This window comes from Scleropages formosus, chromosome 17 (assembly GCF_900964775.1).
Source record: "Scleropages formosus chromosome 17, fSclFor1.1, whole genome shotgun sequence".
NCBI lineage: Eukaryota > Metazoa > Chordata > Actinopteri > Osteoglossiformes > Osteoglossidae > Scleropages > Scleropages formosus.
The window spans coordinates 19,862,771-19,885,307 of record NC_041822.1 but is presented as its reverse complement, the minus strand read 5'-3'; the positions used below and the strand labels follow the sequence as shown (position 1 = coordinate 19,885,307).

The following is a 22,537-nucleotide window of genomic DNA, read 5'->3' as shown; positions in this document are numbered from 1 at the left end:
GCTAGATACATTACTTACACTGGGTCACTCATCCATACATCAGTGGAACACACACACTCTCTCTCCCTCACTCATGCACTATGGGGGAACCTGAACAGCATGTCTTTGGACTGTGGGAGGAAACACACAAAGACACAGGGGAGAACATGCAAACTCCACACATACTGAGCAGGGATCGAACCCACATCCCAGGCACTGTGAGACAGCAGCACTACTCACTGCGCACAAATGGATTTTGATAGTGGATGAATAATATCTGGGGGTCATAGTGGAGAAGTGGGTTTGGCCAGGTCCTGGTCTCTGGCGGGTCCAGGGTTCGAGTCCTGCTTGGGGTGCCTTGCAACAGACTGCCATCCCGTCCTGGGTGTGTCCCCTCCCCTCGCCCTGTGCCGCCGGGCAGAAACCAATCGTCATCCTGTGCTAAAGAACATCACATGAGACCCATCATTTTTCCTGTTTGGATCAACCAATGTCATACAGTAAAGGGCACGGTACACCATGCTAAAAAAAAACTCTATATATACACTGAAGGGAATTAACAGTTTCAGTATGTGGACCCATGAGGAGTCAGAGTAAATCAAAGAGTTGGAATTTGCATTAAATCGATAAGGAGTCACGATGCATCCACTGTCACAGGTAACACACCCAAGGGAAAAGTCCTAAAGTATAACCCACATGGTTTTTTTTTTTTTTTTTTTCCCCCTCATCTTTATGAATGACTAGTTGAACACATGGTCGCGGTGGTCCGGAACCTATCCAGGAAACACGGGACACCAAGCTGGGGTCATCCTGGACAGAAAAAATACAAACATTCCTCAATTAAAAAAAAGAAAAAAAAAAAAGTTCCTGAAAATGGTGCAGATATCAACATTTTGGATCTAATTCAATAATCGCTTGTCCTGAGCGGGGTCGCGGTGGCCTGGAGCCTATCCCGGAAGTGTTGGGTGCTAGGCCGATGGGCTTTGTACATATTGCTGTAAAATTATTTCTCTTATTTCCATTAACCACTAATTCTAACGTATGGTCATGGTGGTCTGGAGCCTATACCAGAAACACAGGGTATGAGGCAGAGTACACCCTGGTCAGGTCCCTGTTCCATCACTGGGGTAAAATACAATTATATTTAGTATGTTGTGTCTTCATACTGTTGTAAAATCTCTATGGTTTATGTGCTTTACTGTGGTACTGTGAGTAAAATGCAAAACCGCTGAAAAAATGACCAATTAACACTTGGTCAGTAATATTAAAAGATTTTCCACATCTGCCCGCTTGGTGGTCCCGCACACGAAAGGTAAAGCACGGAGGTTCTCGGTTCTGGCTCTTGTGGTGGAACGACTTGCCCCTCCCACTCAGAACTGCTGAATCTCTGTCCACATTTAAAAAGGGTCTGAAGACTCACCTCTTCCAGACTCACTTTGCCCAAGATCTCTCCAGCTCATGTAAGGTGTCAATGTTCATGCACCATAACTTTCAGATTATATTTAAAAAAAAAAAAACACTACGAAGGTGATCAGAAATCGTGGATAATTATATAAAGTTTCACGCAGCTAGTCGTGTGATGAACGCCGGTGCGTATGGTGGAAAGAAACTAACTGTACTAAAGAATCACACGTCTGCAACTATGTCTCTTTCTCCTAATGTAATGAACACATTTTTATTTTCTATGCGATGCACGTCGCTTTGGAGAAAAGCGTGTGCTAAATGAATAAATGTAAATGTAATGTAAATGTAGTAAAAAGACTGTACAGCCAAGGTCTAAATTAATATTCCTTCCCTTGGCGGAAAGCAGCTTTTTGCTGGCTTTTCATCTGTCCGTGTTTTGGAGGGATATAATAAGAGGTCATATTTCCGTTTAGTAATAACAGAACAATCTCAAGGACTAATGGACTAATGTTTTCATTTAAACCACAAAGCTGAAGTTATGCAGTCTTAACATTTCCAAAAAATTAGCAGACATAACACAAGTGAGTCATTTGCTCATAATACATACAATGTGATGTAACTGTGTACACACCGTACCGTCCGAAAGAGGGAAACTCGAAGTTCTCAGACTGCGTATGAATTTAATCAGAGCATTAGATTTATGTCATGAGATGTAACTGCGGATGTGTACCGCAAATTTACCGGAACACCAGATTTTCAACATCGCGCTGAAGCCAGTTTTGATTGGCTCTGAACTTTTATCGTTACCTTTACTCAGCCGATGCTTTTCTCAAAAATATCTTAAAATATTAATCTGCCAAAAGCGATTAGGCCTCTTTCCTGGAGCAGTTCAGGGTAAGTACCTTGATCGAACATATTTTCAGCAGGAGGTGGGATCTGAACCTCAGTCCTTCCAGCACAAAGGGATGGCTTTACCCACTATGATACCCACCTATACAGAAAAGACCATTAACTATTTTTCTCGCAGCTAACAGTATAATAAAGTAAATGCTAATATAATTTTGGATTTTTTACCCTTTTATTACTTTACCGAAGGTAACCATGCTGTGGCAAGTTTAAAATTTAAATAGATTTAGGATTTTTTTTTTTTTTTTTTTTTTTAAATATTGGATTTTTGCTGGACGCTGACAAAGTGATGTCATGTCCAGGGTTCACCCCTCCTAGCAAATGGCTCAGTGGTTGTAGGATAGGCTCTGGACCCCTGTGACCCTGACAAGGATATGTGGTTAATGACAGAGAGAGAGTGAGCGAGTGAGTTTTCCAGGATCATATACAAGTGAAAAAGAACCGTTCAGTGACTGAAACAGAATACGTTCAAATAAAGTTAAATGACTTATTTTGGGGACCTACTTCCATTGCCTGTAGAAGAGATTTTGGTTATTAACCGATTCTGTTGACTCACCTGGATTAAAAGTTATTTGATAACCAAGCTAGTGACATCATCTGAAACTAATAAAACCACATAAAACACCAGTAAGAGATAATACCTTAAGTTTCCACCAACACTTAGAGTTAACAAAATATTTTACAATTATTCAATGCATTATACAATAAATATATATTCATACATTTCTAACATGAACTTCTGTTGGTACACATTTAATAACCATCAGTTTTTAAATTAACGTAACTTCAGGTATCATTCAGTTATGAACACAATACTCAGATGCATGTTTGCGTAAACTGAACAGTCTCCCAAAGTTTTATTAAGACAACTGTTTACAAAAATGTAAAAACCTAAAAACAAAAAAGGAAAGAAGCACAAAAGGTAAAATATTTTCTATATTCATACATTTCTACAACCTGACCTTTTGAACATAATATGCAAATACAATTAAAAAAGCCATGTATTTTGCGTTCTGAGAAATGTTTGATTTAAATCTACACTAAATACTGCAAAATACTGTAATTTAGTCTGAAAAGTTATGTTTACTTTGGAAAAACTGTTAATGAATGTAGTGTGACATATCATGTGCGACTCATAATATTTCCTCTTGTTTAAATTGATGGAATTAGGAGATTTCCAGGAACCAATTATGCTGTAAATTTGAGGACTGCCAGTGCAGTAAAACCAGGTTAATCCGACAGTTACAGGGGAAAGTAAAATATCATCATCATCATCATCATCATCATGACGACCACACAAATTTTCTGTTTCACTCTCACACGTTTCTCTGGACTTTTATACCAAAATTTTACATTTTATATTATGTAATATATCACCTAAACATAAGCATGATTAAACAAACTGTGGTTTAAATTAACATCTAAAAAATATCCCACAGAAAATGCAACCATTTAAAAGAAAACCCATTATGCACAACACACACACACATACACACACACACATTTTCTGAACTGCTTGTCCCATACGGGGTCGCGGGGAGCCGGAGCCTAACCCGGCAACTCAGGGCGTAGGGCCGGAGGGGGAGGGGACACACCCAGGACGGGACGCCAGTCTGTCGCAAGGCACCCCAAGCGGGACTCAAACCCCAGACCCACCGGAGAGCAGGACCTGGTCCAACCCACTGCGCCACCACACCCCCCCATGCACAACATACATTCATAATTTGACATTAATTAAAATTAATCAGTGAGGCCAAAAAGAATTCCCTCAGGAAAATTGATGGTGTGCGAAGTGAAGCATGCCATACTGGGGAAACTGTGTAAAACCATTTTAGATCCAGAATTATGGAGTCAAGTTCTACCAATTTTTTATGCAACTCCATGATAACTAGCCAGAATAAGTTAATCAACTACTCATCCAGACCTGCTCAGCAGTTTTTAGTGTAGCCCTACGAAAAAACATTTTTAGAAGACTGTAGGGAATTTAAGAAAGAAACACACACACACACACACACACACACACGTACTTATTGCACTGAATAGCTTATACTTGAATGTAAAATCTAGGGGCGTAGATGCAATTGATCCTGCAAAATTTCAGTGCTCTCTGCTGTTATTTTTCCTCCTCAGATAACAATTTAAAAAAAAAAAAAAAAAAAAAAAAAAAACTTACACCACACATTCAATGTAAATCAACTACAGCATCATCAAACACTGTACAAGCATCCGCACAGACCCTTTTAAACCTGCAGGAGCATCAGGACTACAGACAAAGACACCTATACCCTGCTTTTCGATAAACTTCAATAACTTGCCATGGATGGTACACCATAAAAACATCTGAATAGGACTGTAAAAGGCAGGTTTTGTGCATCAACAAATTAAGCATACATTTTAGAATTCACCTGTTATCATGTTTCTCCAGTGCAACACAGCAACTTGGTGCTGAAAAGTTCCTCGGAATGAGAACCTTAAGTTTGTCATTGAAATTTTTAACCCTTCATTCCAATTACACATTTAATGTTACTCACATAAAAGTTAATTGCAGATCCATAATAACTATAACAAATACAGTAACAAAAATGCATTACTATAACTATAAATATGGACTTTTCAGCTTAGCATAACAATTGGTTGTACAGTATAGACCTGACATAGTAAATGATTTTAACCAAATACTATACATTGAAACATTATAAAAAAAAATACAGTTCATGCATGACAGCGATGAGAACTGTATCAACAGCCTAACTTGAGATCAAAGTAAAAGCCTCAAAATAACTTCAAATTGGACACATAAGTTAGCCCCCCGAGAAGAGAAAAAAAAAAAGAAAAAAAAAAAGAATATCTTTTAACTGCTTCACTTTGGTGCAGAAATCATGTTGTCCTAATAGTTTAAACATCTTTTTCAGTGCAGTCTGATGAACAAAGTGAACACATTTCAAATGACAGTAATAACTGTGATATACCTTTTTCCACTTACCCACTATAAGTATGTATGTATGCATGTGTGTGTGTATATATATACACACACACACACACACACACACACACACACACACACACACACACACACAGTACTGTGCAAAAGTCTTAGGCAATTAGATGTTTCACCAAAATATTTGTTTTAGATGGTTAATTTCTTCTGCATTAGTGTCAATGGGAAAGAGCATATTTTACATTTCCAAGCATTCCTTTTGCAAAAAGTTACAGTATTAAGGTATGAGTTTTGCATGTCATTACAGAAAGAAAGTACACACACACACACACACACACACACACACACACACACACACACACACAGTCTGAAACCACTTATCCCAAGCGGGGTCGCGGCGAACCGGAGCCTAACCCAGCAGCACAGGGCGCAAGGCTGGTGGGGGAGGGGGACACAGTCCATCGCAAGGCACCCCAAGCAGGACTCACACCCCAGACCCACCAGAGAGCGGGACCCAGCCAAGCCCACCGCGCCAAGCGGTTGTTAATGATGGATGGTTACTGAGCTTTGTAGGAAGTTTATTAATTAAGAACATTATTTTTGGAAGCATTCTCACCTTACAGCTTTTTTCCCCCCCAACTGCCTAAAACTTGCACAGTACTGTTTATATAAAAATACTACAATAAGTTTTCTCTGGGCCAGGAATATGCCACTTGTGTTTTTAGCAGATTACCAAACATGTAAACAACAGAAACTAAATAAAGTTACAATGATTGTTAAGGGGCTGTTTTAACGCGAAAGACAAATCTGTTATAATTTTCTCACTACAATTAATGCTTCCTTACAGTTTTACACATGTTTTTTTATTTATTGCACAAATTTAAATTTGAATTTGAATTCATATGGTGATGGGAATCTAAAATTTTATCTGTTAGAATGCATTGCATGGTGTACTGTACCAACACACCCAGCTCATTCTGAATCACAAACTTCAAAACAAATTTTTGGAAGGTAACATTTTGGAAGGTTGTACAATATTTTGAAAACTCAACTGAATAACTATTTACTGAATTTTTTTCCTTCATCTATAATTTGCTAAGTCAAAGAGAAATTGCACCAGGCTATAATGACACCTGACCACCATCGTGCAGCAACACACACTTTATATTTAGACTCCTATAAAGATGTCCCTCATGCAACAAAGGTTCTTTTTATGAAATCTGAACTTAATTGTAATTTCTACCAAAAAATATTCATATAGAAGTGAAATTTCATGAACTAATTTTACAGATCTATATTCCTCTGTAGCTCGAAAATTACAGATGCTTTAATATTTTCAGTTAAGTGTATCTCTAGATATGCAGTGTAAGTTTAACATAATGAAAAACATAATGAATACTGCCTGGTCACCCAGTCAAACTGGAGGAAAAAAGTGATGACTGCATAAGAACAGAATACATAAAAGACCAACTTCCCATAAAAAAAGTTCTGCTAATTCAACTTGAATATCTCAATTCTCACCTTGTAAACAGATTTATGAGTTTGGAAACCACGGTGACATGGCTGCTGTATAGACCAGGATCATCAGAAAGCATGGCGAAAAAATTGCTTTTCATATTGAGAAACAGTGTGCCAAAGTAAAACGTCCCTCTGTTCTATATTATTGCAAGTTCATGGTTAATGGTGCAAAGGACAAATAAATCTGTGCAGCAGAATAAAAATGGCAAAGCATGTTAAGTCTGAAGGAAATCATACTGGTTCACAACATGAGGCACAGTGAATCTGACTGGATCTACATCCAGGTCCAGAATTCTGGTTTTACTGTTAGCCATCACTGATGTATATTGATATGGACACCAGAGGAAATGGATTACCGTCCTCTTAGTCCATCAGTTGTGACGGATTCTTAGATGACCCCCAGACACTCTGAGTCTTCATCCTCCTTGTCAGCGAAGGTGCCTGTTATGAGGTTCTTCTGGAGGCAGCTGGGTATTGCTGGTTTGAAGGACCAGGTGCGCGACACGAAGAAAGGAAATGCTGAAGATAGTCGGACAGAGGACCCAGCGAGTGCCGCTGCCCCCCGGTGGCTAAAGTCTACACTGCAGTGCCAGTCCAGCTTGCCCCGTAGCTCCCGCACCTCAGCTAGCAGGTCTACCAGCTTTTTCTCGAGAGTCATGGCACCGCCGCCGAAGATCTGCACCTCAGGAAGCCAACGCAAGTACCTCTGCGCCCACACACGCAGAGCTGGACCGTCCACACAGGGCAGCAGCAGGCCGTGGTAGTCCAGGGGTTTGCGCTGCCAGGCCTCGTAGAACTCCCGAGTGGTGCTCTGGGTCAAGTCTGTTGGGTTCAACCAGCGACTGATGCGCTTCACTCGCAGCATCTTTTTTAGGCTGTCTGTCTCATCCTTGAAGAAGCTCTTCTTGGGGGAGGACTTGAAGGCTGTGCTTGGCAAGGACTGATGCCTCTGGTGCTAGTGGGAGGGAAGAGGGATGGTGCAAGAAATGTCAGGTAACATATGGGCACAGGCCATGTTGTTTTGTTTTACAAGTTATTGAAAGGTTAAAAAAAAAAAAAAAAAGCTAATTAGTGAATGTTTATTTATTTAGGGTGCATAATATTTGAATTCTAACATGTGGCAAAGAACATAAATAATATTTTTACTTTCCCCACAAATATTTTTAACCATATGTCTAATTTCTACAGGACATGGAAAAATGCTGAAAATTATTAAAAGTGCTCTTCACCTTGGGTCGGAATGTTTTCCTGGGGACTTTGTCTTGACGGGACTTTTCCACGTACAAAGGGTTAGTGAAGAAATCCTGGGCAGCACTGTTGAACTGCACAGACCAGTCCCACACGGTTGGCAAGTTTAATGGGCCCTTTTGTGCTAGAAGGGACACAGGCTGTCAAGAGAAGCAGAAGACTGTGAGCTAGAGAGCTGTACGTGTAACACAAGGTCATGGGAAATACTAACCTGTCTGTGGTCAAAAGTGTATCTAGACTCAGTGCCTTCTGGACAAAGGCACTGCGCAGCAGACCGTGTAATTACGCAGCCAGAACATACACTCTCATCATACCACTAATATTGCAGCAGCACCTTTCTCCATCCCAAAATATTATTTAAATTTCATAAAACTTTAAGGTTATAATGGCAAATATTCAATACAACACTGTAGTGTTGCGTATATATAAACAGTTGGGATTGGTAGTCATACCACCGTGTTACAGTGAATAAAACAATAATACAGATGTCTCTCGGTTTATTCACAGAATAGGCACAATCTTGGATATAGCTATAATAAATGAAAAAAGTCAGATTTTAGTATTTTTATTAACTTTGAGCTACATTAAAATGAAGAATGAAAATGACAAACTAGAAAAAATTGGCTTCAGAAACTCCTACTCAATACCAACTGTTTACCAGTTCAACCCATATAAATATATACAATGTATGTCATCTTGGTTTTGATCACAGACAGATCACAGACAGTCAGATTGGAGCTGCTAAACATTGTGGAAGTGAGCTGAGTTAATTTGCAGGACTCCTATATTATTGTGATGCATTTTACATATGCATGTAAAAACAGGTCACATTTGCACCACTGCAAACAAAGATTAGTGAAGAAAATGCAGGTAAAAATAAACAAGAAATATTCAGATTCCTTAAGAATTTACAACTCAGCTGTTCATAACACAAGGAGCAAGTGTATAAAGTTACTGATTAGAATCGCAGCTGCTACCTCACCAATTTAGACATTCCCAATGTGATGCATTCTCTTAATTTCTGTAGTCACAGTCATTGAAGGACCACAAGTCATCCTGTAGCTGGCCTCCTCACCTGGATGGTGGTAGCTCTGTGATGTGGGGAATTAAAGAGGAAGGTGCTGAAGACTGAGACGTCGACGCTGTCGGACAGCACTGTTAGGTAGGTCTCCGAGAACTGGAACGCAGGCGCGTACTGCTGGAGCAGTTGCCACACGCACTCCAGGAAGAGCAGGAATACCGGAGACTGCAGCTGGATCAGAGGTTAGAGGTCGGGGCTCGGAATCACAAACTATAGCCTCAGATCCACCCCCCCTCCCATTTTGCAAAACAAGATAAGGCATCTATTTCCTTTGGCGAATAGTAACACACACACTTTTGCTTTTACATAAAGAATGTACTAACACGGTCTAAAATGGGCAACACCACCACAGAGAGTACATACAGTAATGTACAGTAGTTGACATTAGGTATATAAAGTAGCTTAAATTGTAAGTGTTTTTTTGTTACGCTTTAACACTTTTCTCAGAGGATGATCTCGGATTGCTTGAGGGAGAATGGCACTTGAAATTTAGTCATTTTATGATTACTACTATGTAGACTTAAAAGCACCTGCACTATATTGTTTGACCTGGCACTGGAAGTCACATTGGACAATGGCAAAAGTAGATTTAAAAATAAAAAAAAAAAAATACTAATCATAAAAATGTGAGTGAAGTACAAAAACATAATAATCAAACTATTCCCAATTCCTCATAGATGCATATTTTTAAAGCAGCAATGTATTTGTTTTTATTTGTTAATTTGGTGCTTAGAGATGGAGAAACACCTGTACCTAACTTTTATGTACTTATGGTGAATCTTAAACATGTTAAAAAACTAATTTTCTACACCCCTCAAAACACTGATACGGGATTTATCTTTCAGCCTATTCCCTGACAGGGACACTGTATGCGATAAGTAAAATGAAAACCCTTTTCCCCACTTGTCATGATCACAGAGAGGAAAAACTTGAAAAGTCAGCCTTCTTACTTATATTCATTCCACACAGAGCTTTAACCCACCACAACGGACAACATCTTATGGCCTCAGCTCATCAGGAAGGGCATGATGCACAGAACATACCTCCTTGTCTTTGTGCAAGTAGTTGCAGCGGTCCAGGAAATGGTGCCCACCAGCAACCCACTCCTTCTGCACCAGACTCTGGAAGCCCTCCAGTGTTCTGAAGTGTGGGTCAAGCATCACCTGGACCAGGCTGGAGATGACACAGCACAGATCGGAGCCTTCCTCCTCTAGAAAACACCCACCAAACCAGAAAGAACACATTTCAACTCAACTCCACTGTTTACTTTTCAGTGGTTTCCAAGGAACATGCATTTCTCACTACTTCTACTTAAATCAAAAGCTTTCTTACAAGTAGGACTTCTGGACAGTTTAGAGATTTTTTTATACTAGATTTTAGGTAGCCATAAAGCAGAATATTAAAGCAGACATATTAACACATAAAACATGAATTTTTACCCATTATAAGAACATTTGTATTTTCGTTTTCCAAGCATTCAACAACCTCCACAGCTTTAGTAAGACATTGTCTGCAACAGATAATATCTGGGTTACCATACAAACACATCTGTATCAAGCATTTTCTCTGAATAAATGTTCTGATGTTCTGTATTTTCAACAAACGCATACCTGATGATGTCTAACCATCCTGAATTTTCCAGTGAAGAGAACCACTTCACATCAGACATCCAGAATTCAGTAGTATTATCTGCATGGAAGAAACACTGAGATACAATTAGATACAAGCAAACAAATTAAGCTCAAGAAAAGGTACGAAGTCTAAAGAAAATAGCTGGTTTAACTAAACCTGTTTTACACGCATTCCTATCACATCAGATGTGAGGCAAAGGCATTCAGAACATGAAGGCAGATTGTTATAGATAAGACCACAGGTTTCATCTACCTTCTGTAGTTGAAAAGCTGTGTGTGAACTTGATGTCAGGTGCAACAATTAAAATATAGCCACATTTAATTTTGGACTTTGCATGTTTATGATGCTGGCTGTGGTTATACATTAAAAAAAACTCAGCTCCATCACATACCTTCACTCACGTGTATCAGTACACATTGTCAGTGTAGGCAAGCTGCGAAGCACATCTACTATGTTATTGTAAGTAATGAACTTACCAACAAGGAAGAACTGTTTGAACTTGTTGTAGGACTGTTGGATGTCCTGGATGGTTGGAAGTGTTTCAGGGAGCTCCTCCGTTTTCACTGAGTACAGATGATTTTGGGCCACAGCGTTCAGCATTCTACTGGAGATCACAGAACACAGTTTTTGCCCCAGTTTTAAACTTCAACAGACAGCTGTCCACAACTCCTTCATACATTCTGTGAAATGGGCAACCAGTGTTTTCTCTGGGGGGGCACGGTGGTGCAGTGGGTTGGACCAGGTCCTGCTCTCTGCTGAGTCTGGGGGGTTTGAGTCCTGCTTGAGGTGCCTTGCGACGGACTGGTGTCCTGTCCTGGGTGTGTCCCATCCCCCTCCCACCCTATGCCCTGTGTTGCCGGGTTAGGCTCTGGCTCCCCACGACCCCATAGGGGACAAGCGGTTCAGACAGTGTATGTGTGTGTGTGTGTGTGTGTGTGTGTGTTTTCTCTAGCAATTCACACTACCTAGACTGGAAATGAACCAGTCTGCAACCAGGGAAAACATTTTAACATGCTGGATCACACTGATATGACTGAATATTTTTATGATTTTAAACAACCACTATCTTCTGTGCACCACATGTACAGTACCTTTCCATATAGGTCCTGTATGATTGGGAACAACCATCTTCTTGCATCAGTGGTAAAGATGCTGTTTTAAACAAAGCGCAGCCACTGTGATGAGACCAGCACCAAATCTACAGGAGAAATAAAATAAAGCTGAGATATTTTACATCAGACCTATGTGTTTATCATAACTAACCTCCTCACTTGAGTTACATTTCCTTGACCTAATGTTACCTAAAATCTTGATTTATCACTAGCTGAGATTATTTTGATGGGTAATTTGACAGAGAGCTGATGCTTTGCAAAAAAGTCAATTAGTATGATATTTAACAGTCATAGAGCTTGTGTCACCATGACCTCTGACAAACCCTCTCATCCCACAACCTACAGGAATAAAGCTGTCAGAAATACTTATGCATTTGAACACCATCTTTTACACTCTTTTATATTTGTGTTAGTATGATTATTTCTGTTATTCTAGTGTCTTCTGCCACTACTTTGCTCTATATGTGCTACTGTAGTCTCATGCAGTTTCCTTCAGGATCAGTAAACTATCCATCCATTCATCCATCCATGTTATTACAATCCCAGTTCTTGGAACTGAAAAAATATTAGTCTCCAGATTGGCTGCTCCATTTGAATTTAGGAAAAAAAAAAAAAAAACAAAAAAAACAAACAAACAATCTGCTCATCATTAAAATATTTCAATGACAAAAAGACCAAACAAGTATATGCTGAAAATACAAACCGGTATTCCTTTCCCCTGGAATTGTGTAAAATCTTCCTCTGAAACAGCTAAAGGGACAATGAAAAACTGTGGCAGCCTGAGGAATAGAAGGATAAACACAATTTCAATAAAATTCACATTAGCCCCATGAAACATAAGCATTTTTATAACTTATTTATATAGACCCTGGCCTTGGTATAGTATTTTGACTTTACATTGTTTCTGAAACACTGGACAAAGTTATACAGCATGGGACAACTGAGGATTTCATTTGGTAATGATGCTTGATTTAGAAACTGACTTTGTTACAGTGTCATGTAGCCAGTTATGGAGAATGGAAAATGCATTTCAACCCTGAATAGAGCCTTCATCTCTTTACTATTACCTGAAAAATAATTATTGCATGATTTATGAGGACCCATGACAACGACATGGCACCACTCTTGCCTGTTCTGACCATACCACAATGCAAAGTCATTGCTAGCTCCTGTTCCAGTGTGCCAGACATCATCACACCTTACTCTCCACATATCTGCCCAAAGCCTGCAGGTCTGCCCTCAGAATTTCTCCTTATCACTTCCTTTATTCTCATTCTGGCTCATCCTCTTCCGTTAAGCCAAAGCATGGCCTAATTGTTGCTCATATCTGGTTTCTGACAGATAGAACCACCCCATCACTAAAACACTAGGGAAACACCAGAGAATTCCAAGGAAACCAATAAAGACAATAATGGAGAGAAATCAAACTGACAGGCATATATGCTGCTTGAGAATAGAAACACACATCATGGTACACAACAACACATTTCAAACAACAGATATTTTTAAAACTGAGCATACTTTGTAGAGATATTGAAATCTGCATTGGCTGAAACCAATTTACAGTTCCCTTTTGTACGTTTCATTTCCTGGGCCCAGTCCACCATGCTGTCAAACATCACGGTCTTCAGTTTTGTTTGATTCTCTGCAAAATAAATAGGCAGGCCAAACTGACCAAAAAAAGTACACAAAAAACACTCTAACCCCCATGATTACCCGTTTTACGCATCCTATCATGGTGTAGAAGTAACGAAAGGGCAAACTGCTGTGACTATGAGATTTAAACATATCTGGTTTATATCAGCAGAGAGTCAGCTGGGAAGGTCATGGGAAAGTTAGTATTTGCATCATAACAGCTACTCCCACAGGCCTCATCATACCTCACCCTGTTTTAAGTGTACTGCACCTCCTTCAGTACACTGTATTAACATGTGGTTTACCTCTTAACTGATACCACCCACAAACTTGAAAATTATATGTAAACTTATTTCTAATATAGGCAGCTGCTTTCATGTTGCCTTTATTGGTGACATCTTTTTGTTACCTGAACTGAAAGTCATCTTTTCACTGTATGAGAAGGCGAAGATGCATTTCAGAGACTTGGGCTCAAGGCAATGGTGGACAATGCCCTGGAAGATCTGGATAGTAAAGCAGACAAGCAACATAAAGCTCCAGCCCAACTAGATACAGACAAATGTGGAAGCTATGCTGACATCGGAGGTGCATTTCTAAAGGAACGGAATGTTGTGCCTTTTTTGCGTCCTCTTCCTTAGCAAATGCCAGGGAGAACTGAAACACTCTAAGGTCTTTACAATGAATGATAATCTTGGATGGGTACTTGTTCCTCACTGAACCACTTGTTATCAGTTTCTTCTTCTCATCGAATCCTAAAAGAAAGTCATAAACAAAAAATTAAATTCATATCCTAGAAAGTTCAAATGCAAATTAAAAACTTAATTTAAAATACTCCATAAAATGTATGCAACATTTTTTCCCCACATATTCATCTAGTATTAAGCATTCACATATATCACTGAGAATTAATACTGCTATCTGAAGAACCATATAGCCACAGATTATTTCTAAATGAGATGCAGTGAAGAGTCTTACAAATGCTGGTTTTGTTGAGCTCACCTCTATAAATGTTATCTACACATGTCAAAGGGATGTCATTTTCTCCATACAATTTATTCTTGAAGACCTGGCCCTAGAACAGATACCAAAATTACATATTTAAGTTTTACAGTCCAGTATTAAATCAATCTTTAGCTGTTCATAATCCCTGCTCACTGAGTATGAAATATGGGAAAGTTATATATTTGACAAAAGAGATATGGCCAAAGTAGTAAGGAGGGCGAGCTTCTTCTGAAAATCATATAACTGATTTGCTACTTTACAGAATTACACAAACAGACAGAGCATTCAGATAAAATTTCAATGATGTCTAATCATGGTCTGCATTGTTTGGATACAACATTTCACTTGTGTTTTGTTTTAAACAAACTGATGCACATGACACAACGAACATGGATCGGAAAAAAGAAAATACAGTATGTAACAAGTCTGACGTGCCCAAATATTTTTAGTGAAAGTTAACCATAGCTGCGGCGTCATATGAGGAAGCTCACTTCAGTAGCTTCACTAAAGTTAGTCTTAGGTCAGCTGAACATCAGAACAGTACTAAAAAAGGTATTATGGCACACGTCTTACTTCCTCTTCCTCAAGCTGTGTCTCATCGCTGATGAAGGAGATGCGGAAGTTGGTGCAGAAGAGAGAGCCAAAGATGCCACGCTGGGAGAAGTCATCCTGGGTGCACTTGCGAATGGGACTGGCACTGCAGAATATTACTTCCCCTGGACAGCAAAAGCACAGTGCATGAGAGAGGCAGCCACTTTCTCTGCTACTGACAAAAAAAAAAAAAAGTATGACCCTCAGATTGCAGAAAACTCCTTGCAAAATTTTTCACCATCCATCGATAACTACTTAACATTTAGAGCCATGATGATGTGGGGGCAATTTTAAACCATGAGTAAATAAAAACACATTGTCCTCTTTATTTTAGGGTTAAGACCCAAGTGTACAAAATGACTTATACATAGCACATTTGCATGCTCCATTTTTTCCACCCCTGTAATCCTTTCACTCATCATTTATCTGTATTATTTTTCTCTTTGTGTTTTGTTGTTTACTTGTCCTAAAAGGAAATGCTGGTATTTTAACTTTCTTTGCTTCTAAACTGTAAAGCCCTTTGAGAAGCATCCTTTTCAAAAGCACAATATAAAATTATTATTACACCAATATTCAACATAAAGGATACAAAACCTAAACTGGACATTTAAAACAAAAACCAAAATGATACAACATTGGTCCAGCTCCAATGTTTGTTGTGTTGGATTTCTTATTTATGCAGCTGTTAATACTGGGAAGTTAGGGGATTATACTGTATAATATGAATGCTTTAACACTTCCAATCAAAAAAATGTAAAACTTTTACCTTGCAACAAGTCTGGCTGTTTCTCTTTTCTTGAAATTTCTTTCTCAGTTAAATTTATTTCCTAAAACAGAAGAGATCTATACTGAATTGAGCATATTGTCAAAAAACCATTATATATGAGGGAGGCAGATTTAAACCTGAAGGAACAAAGATAAAAACCACATTTAACACAACTCCGAAGTGTTACCTGTGAAATAAGCACCATGACCTACCAAACCAGTTAGTACAATTATTTCAACTGGGGCAGTCCTCTGCTAGTTACTATGAGTACACAGAAACCCCACAAAACACACATTCTGAAATACTTCTCAGTAGTCAAATGTACAAACTATTACTAATGCAGTGAAAGGAAATTTAAATACAGAGCTAGCAGACACAAGAAAGCTGACAATACAAGCTGGGATAGATGACTGCATTATGTGCTGATTAACAGGATAGCTGTTTTGGAGTATCTGAAATACATGAGAGCATGTTCAACCTCAGGAAAAAAAAAAAAAAAAAAAGAAAATTATGATAATACAAAAGACTGTCAAAGACAGGCATTATGAACAAGCCATTACTATTACTTCCTTAATCCAGAAGAGCCTATTTTTAAGCATTACTCTTCTTTGAATCGGTCCATGTTCTCAAGCAGAAGATGAGATAACAGCAAGACAGTGGCAAACTTGAGGGCAGCAATGTAGTGGTTAGTGTAGTTGCCTTAGAATTGAAAGGTCTTGGTTCAAATACCACTGGACAAATGTGTTAGTCACCATAAAGCTGATCCAAAAAAGAAAAAAGGGTCTGGTGACAAAATCCACTATGGACACAAATTCTGAACACAACTGTAAAAGCATGAAGGCTAATTTTAATACAGCTGTGTTTCATAGACAAGTCTCTTTTTTCATTTCCAACAACACTGGCTCACAAAATTATAAAAACTGAAATAGCAGCATTTCAACATAACTTCTGTCCATGTCCTCAACTTGACTGCATTGAAAACTAAATGAGTACAATTACAGTCTCACATTTACTTGACTTCTCCAAAAAGCGGTTGTTAGACCAGTTCCTCTTTGACACTGAGCATAAAACTTCCTGTTTTCTAAAAGAAATGTTTGCGCTTCAAACAGAGGAATCCCTCAACTTTACAGTCCATCAGACCACTTTATTCGTCCAGTTTTTCTACAATGGGATTGACCAGTGGATTCCTGTTTCCATTCCCTGGCACAAAGCATAAAATAACCGGGTTTTGCAAGCAGACAAAAATGTAAGCACACAACGAACCATGTTTGCACAACATTTGGAGAAATTCACACAAAGATCATTCTTTTGTGAAATCTCTTGAAGAGTGATGGATGGAAGCTCTTTGCAGCATATCTTCATCTGGGTTTGAGTAATAAAAGACAGAGTCAGGCTAAACCTTACGTGCATGACCCAGCCACAGGTAGTGTAGTGTTCAGGGCTGCCACTGACAATAAAGAGAAGTCAGGTTCAAATCCCCACCTATTGTACTGCCCTTAATAAAGGAACCTACCCTGAATAAATACAGTAACAATACCCTACCGTATGTGTAAATGGGTATCCAACCCAGGTCACCTTGGACAAAGGAGTCAACTCCATAATGGTGAATAACATTAATGATGCATAAACTGGTGGATTTATGTAGTATTGCAATGTCTACAGCAGTACAGTTGCTAGTAAATGAACTTTCACCCATTTCCAGCAGGCAGCATAGGGGTTGGAACTGCTGCCTTCAGATCCAGAGTTTGCAGGTTTGAATCCTACTTCGCTGTAGTACACACACACACACACACTTTCAGAACCGCTCGTCCCAGATGGGGTCACGGAGCCTACCCAGTAACACAGAGTGTAAGGCCAGAGGGGGAAGGGGACACACCCAGGACAGGGCACCAGTCTGCCGCAAGGCACCTCAAGCATGATTCGAACCCCAAACCCACTGGAGAGCAGGACTGTGGTCCAACCCACCGCGCCACCGTGCCACCGCACCCCTACTTTGCTGTAGTATCCTTTGGCAATTGTACCTATTTATCTTAGAGGGCAGCTGCCTTTTGACCCAAAGGTCACAGGTTCAAACCTAACCTCCAGCTGTAGTACCCTTGAGCAAAGTACTTTCCAATAAAATTACCCAGCTGTATAAATGGGTAAATAGTTGGAAATACCTTAACATTGTAAGTCACTTTGGAGAAGAGCCTCAGCTAAATGAATAAATGTAAATGTAATCTGAACAGGCTGTATAAATGGCAAAATCAGTGTAAGAAGCCAAATATTGTAAGTTGCTGCGGAGAAAAGAGTACGCAGACAAAAAGCCAAGGGGCAGCTGATAGCATAGTGGTTAGAACTGTTGCCTCTGCATCTGAAAGGTTGTAGGTTTGAATCTTGCCTCTGGCTGTAGGACCCCTGAGAAAGGTACTTACTCTAAATTGCTCCAGTGAAATAACCTGGCAGTGTAAATAACTGTACAGAGATCAACATTTTAAGCTGTGCTGGAGAAAAGCGTCAGCTACAGACGGTCCCCGAGTTACGAGGGTCCAGCTTACAATTTTTCGACTTTACGATGGTGCGATAGTGATACGCATTCAGAAAAAAGCGTATTTTGAATTTAGATTTTTTACCCTTTCCCGGGCAAACGATATGTGGTGCGATACTCTCTCGTGATGCTGGGCAGTTGGGCAGAGGCAGAGAGCTGCACCTCCCGGACTGCCACGTGGTCGCTAGCGTATACAACCAATATACTGTACTACAGTGTTCTGTGTTGCCAGCGTTTTTTTGGATACCTCCCCCATCATGTCTACGAAACGCCCATCTGTGTCTCTTGAGGAGAAACTCAAGAAACTGCTCAGCATGAAGGCGGCGAGCCCGTAACGGCCATCGCACGTGAACTTGGACTTTCACAATCGACGATCTCAAGAATCTTAAAGGATAAGAAGTGATGATGTTTGGTAGGTTAGGTGCATTAAATCATTGCATTTTCGACTTACGACGGGTTTAGAAGAACGTAATCCCCTCGTAAGTCGGGGACTGTCTGTAATGAATAAGTGTAAATAAAATTGAGACTGAACTGTTTGTTTTACCACCAAGTCCCCTCCCCACAGTAAATATACCTGTAAAAGCCCTCAATAACTTGGCTGCAGCTGATAAAACAGGGTGTTTGGGCTGAAGAAGAGCTCGTACACGGTACAGTCACAGTCAGTGTGTAGCGAACGGGAGACACACCTACGAACACGACACCAGGCAAACTCCGCGAAACGACGTTCGCTCGCGACGAAACGCCTCAGTTTACGAAAGCGCGAGACATTTGCCGAGCGTTCTTATTCTTGGTAGAAAGTAAGCACGCGGTGGTCGTTTTAAAAAAAAAAAAGGGAGGGGGGAGGGGGGAGTTTCGAAGCAACTCGAGAACAAAATGCGCGCATTCATTGTTGTTTCTCTCTCACTTTGGCTTCAACTGAAAACCAGAGTTTTTTCGGGCGATGTGAACAACCCGGACAAGAAGTTTACTAACTCGGTCAGCAGGTGTTTTTTTCTCCCCCCTTCTTCTTCTTCTTCTTCTTCTTCTTTCAAATCGTGTTTTGTAGTAAGTGAAATAAGCTGGAGGTGGAGCTCGAGCGGGAATGGGGACACCGACCGACACGTACCTCAGGAGTTACATAGGACACGAAGGACGGTTTCGGGGACCTTCCCCCTCCGCTGCCTCCTCCCGCTCCTCCTCCTCCTCCCGCTCCTCCTCCGCCTCCGCCGCTGCCGCCGCCGCCGCCGCTCAGCATTACCGCAACGTCCCCGAATTCGTCTCTACCTTCATATATTTCCCTCCGATAAACCGCGGTGTGAAACTGAGGCGCTGAAGGACCGAATCGCGGCGACGACCAGCAAAACCGCGCCCCTTCCGCAAGGCGAGACGGGCCGCCTCGTTCCCGCGAACCGCCCGTCCCGCGAGCCGCTCAGTCCCGCGAGCTGTACCCTTCCTCCTCCCCCCTCCCTTTCCGAAGGGAGCGCTTCGCTGAGCAGCGGCAGCAGCGGCAGCAGCGGCGGCACCGCCGCCCTCTTGCTCTTCATCATCCGCGCAGCACACTTCCTGGGGCGAAACACGTGCTTTTTAATGCCTCCAAATAACAGTATGGCATCTACGACGATGGGAGAAACATACAACGAAAGAAATACACGGGCATCATCTTTAGTTACTAGTTTATACGGAACGTATTATTATTGTTATTATTATCATCATCGAAGTTTTTACTGTGGCAGTTAGAACTGTTGCCTTTACACTCGGACCTGGGTTCGAATCCCACCTCTAGCTGCAGCACCCTGAGCGATTTATTCACCATCAGTTGCTCCATTAAAGATTCCCCTGCTCTGTAAATGGGTAAATAAGGAGTTTCATCCTAAGTCGCTTTGGACATCAGTGTCGGCGTTAAGTTTTTTTTTTTTTTTTAACTGCACCGAGATGCGACCGTGGTGGTACAAACTGATGCAGGCACTACGTGATTATTGACCTGACGATTTTCCTTCAGTGCAGCTGACAGTTTTAAGTTATTTACCCATTTGTACAGGTAGGCAATTTTACTGGAGCAACATAGAGCAGGTACTTTGCGCATGGGTTCTACAGCTGGTGGTGGGATTCGAACCTGCGTCCTTGGGGTCCAGCGCCAGCAGCTGTACCACTACATACGTGTATGAGCCCTGGCTTTATGCAGCACGACTCTATTTTACTACAGTAATTTAGTGCAAGCATAGTGAGGACGGGCTAGGCAGGGGGAAGTGAGGCTTGAACCTGAAACCTTGGCAACCAAAGTTTACCTTTTACAATACCTCTTATTTACTTACATATAATTCCACATTATATGTAAGTTAAATAAGGGGGAAAAGGTCTTTCACTGACTATTTCTGCAAAAGTGAGACTTGCAGTATATACATATATATTTATACACACACAGTCATGATAAATGCAATACAGTACAATATATTTTGCATACTGGGTGATGAATAAGGTATTAAGTTTATAATTTTCTTTAAAAAATAGCTTGAAGTATAAATATTATGAAAAAGACAAAGACAGGCAATGAATACAGTGGCATTTGTGGATTTATTGTGTAATACAGAACTACTATTATTTACAAATGAACATTTATAAGCCCTTTGGCTCACTTGAAACACACAAGAGCAGATTAACGGATTCAACATAAAACTCAGTATGACGGTGTTTAGCAGATTCACTGTAAAGGTTATTAAAAAAAAAACTGAGTACCTGTATGTTACTCTAACTGGCTGCTTGTACACTGTTCTCTATTTAAGCAAAAACTGTCTTCTGTAGCCTCACAAAGCCTTTGCACCACAGTTAAGTGTCCTAGTACTTGATAGAATTGTCACTTGGCCATTTATTATTTTTTGATCAGCTCGATGTTAAAGCATTCAAGATCAGACTAAAATCAGACTGTAGACCTGAACGCATTGGTTGGGGTTTTGGAAAAGCTGGACCTCCCACGTTTGCATCTGGGGCACAAATCAGCGTTAGTAAAGTGTCAGGGTGCAGACGTGGCTGCGCTCTGAGGTCTAGTGTGGAGCTGCCCGTGTGAAACACACGCATCTCAATACACCCTGCTGGATCCCATAAAAGCCTGAGACAAGTATATCGAGACAATCTCATCTTTGAATTATTACCACTAACGCAGTTCATTAGGTCCATTTCTCAGAGGGCTGCTGCATATTCTAATTTGTACTTCAATTTTAAAGCAACCTGCGTTTCTGCAACCAGCCGTTAGGGGGCAGTAAAATGCACCCAAACAGAAAGGGACTGGACCAGCTTGATTCACTTCACTTCCATAGTGTTTATAGATCCTGTCTGGTGTTCTTGAGTGTCAGCGATTCATAACTAGACAACAAACGTTGCATGCTTACATTATGAATCAGTCAAAAACTGATGTCAAACAGAAGTTTGTAGAAAGGAAGAATTTGTCCTTTATTATTGTCCTTTATTTCTAATTTTACTGTAGCTCCAAGTTGTTAACATTGTCTTACAAATTATTAATCATAGCTAGCTATATACTATGTCTTAACTATGTCCAAGATTTTTACAAAACTTTACTTGTAAATAAATTGAGGGACAAACACGGCAAATACTTGTGCGAAGAATCTGTCAGTAATCAAGATTGAACGGAGTTTGCTTTTTATTTTTGTCATTTTAAATATTTTAATCTTCATGTAGCTAAATAGTAAAATAAAAGTGTGTCACCGACTGGCTTCCTTGCCCTGTTTCTGGGATAGGATCTGGAACACAGATGGTTAAAAAAAATGGATTAAAAGACATCTTACAGCAACTTTTTAATTCATTAGAACTTTGAGATTTTTACGCAACCTAACATGAAAAAATGGAGGGACGTGTTAAGATTCTGTTGATTTTCACGTAGTGAGAAACTTGTTTGAATTTATGAACAAATTGAATTCGGAACATTTCCAGTCCTAGTAGGGCTTGTAAACTGAGGAGCCAAGTGTAAATTACACTACAAGAATCAGGTGCACAATACACAAACATGTATTTAACTGCACTAAATATTGAGATTGTCACACTGTGGCTCAGTACATCATGATCAAGAAGCAGGCTGTGGGCTGCAAGATCACAACAAAGTATGTCTGAGAAACCCTGTAAGCGGGAAAACTGGCGAACATGCATGACATCACCACGCGTTTCCTTTTCCTCCTGCAACTTGACTAGACTTGTCCAGAAAAACATCCTG

The 22,537-nt window shown here is 40.2% G+C and overlaps 1 protein-coding gene across 2 annotated transcripts; it reads right to left on the bottom strand.

Moving 5' to 3' along the window:
• Positions 1-5,804: 5,804 nt before the first annotated feature.
• On the bottom strand, positions 5,805-19,784 carry LOC108938001 (myotubularin-related protein 12-like). Of its 2 annotated transcripts, none has more exons than XM_029259398.1 (16): positions 19,445-19,784; positions 15,813-15,873; positions 15,029-15,171; positions 14,453-14,525; positions 14,069-14,205; positions 13,863-13,956; positions 13,340-13,463; positions 12,522-12,597; positions 11,798-11,904; positions 11,183-11,310; positions 10,685-10,763; positions 10,514-10,584; positions 10,118-10,284; positions 9,069-9,245; positions 7,975-8,133; positions 5,805-7,700 (listed from the first exon to the last, which is right to left on the bottom strand). In XM_029259398.1, the coding sequence occupies exons 1-16, from the start codon at positions 19,571-19,573 to the stop codon at positions 7,134-7,136; spliced, it is 2,292 nt and encodes a 763-aa protein (XP_029115231.1). In that variant the 5' UTR covers positions 19,574-19,784; the 3' UTR covers positions 5,805-7,133. The 2 variants fall into 2 exon arrangements, with proteins under 2 accessions (XP_029115231.1, XP_029115232.1); XM_029259399.1 differs by having other exon boundaries at positions 11,183-11,307; positions 19,445-19,783.
• Between the last annotated feature and the right edge of the window lie 2,753 nt (positions 19,785-22,537).

Excerpts from the sequence above, each read along its gene's own strand:
- LOC108938001 (XM_029259398.1), bottom strand. The coding sequence starts at position 19,573 with ATGCTGAGCGGCGGCGGCGGCGGCAGCGGCGGAGGCGGAGGAGGAGCG. Across the intron at positions 15,874-19,444 it reads TGTCCTATGTAACTCCTGAG|GAAATAAATTTAACTGAGAA; the intron begins GTACGTGTCGGT and ends CTTCTGTTTTAG. Across the intron at positions 12,598-13,339 it reads GATTTCAATATCTCTACAAA|GCTGCCACAGTTTTTCATTG; the intron begins GTATGCTCAGTT and ends TCTATTCCTCAG.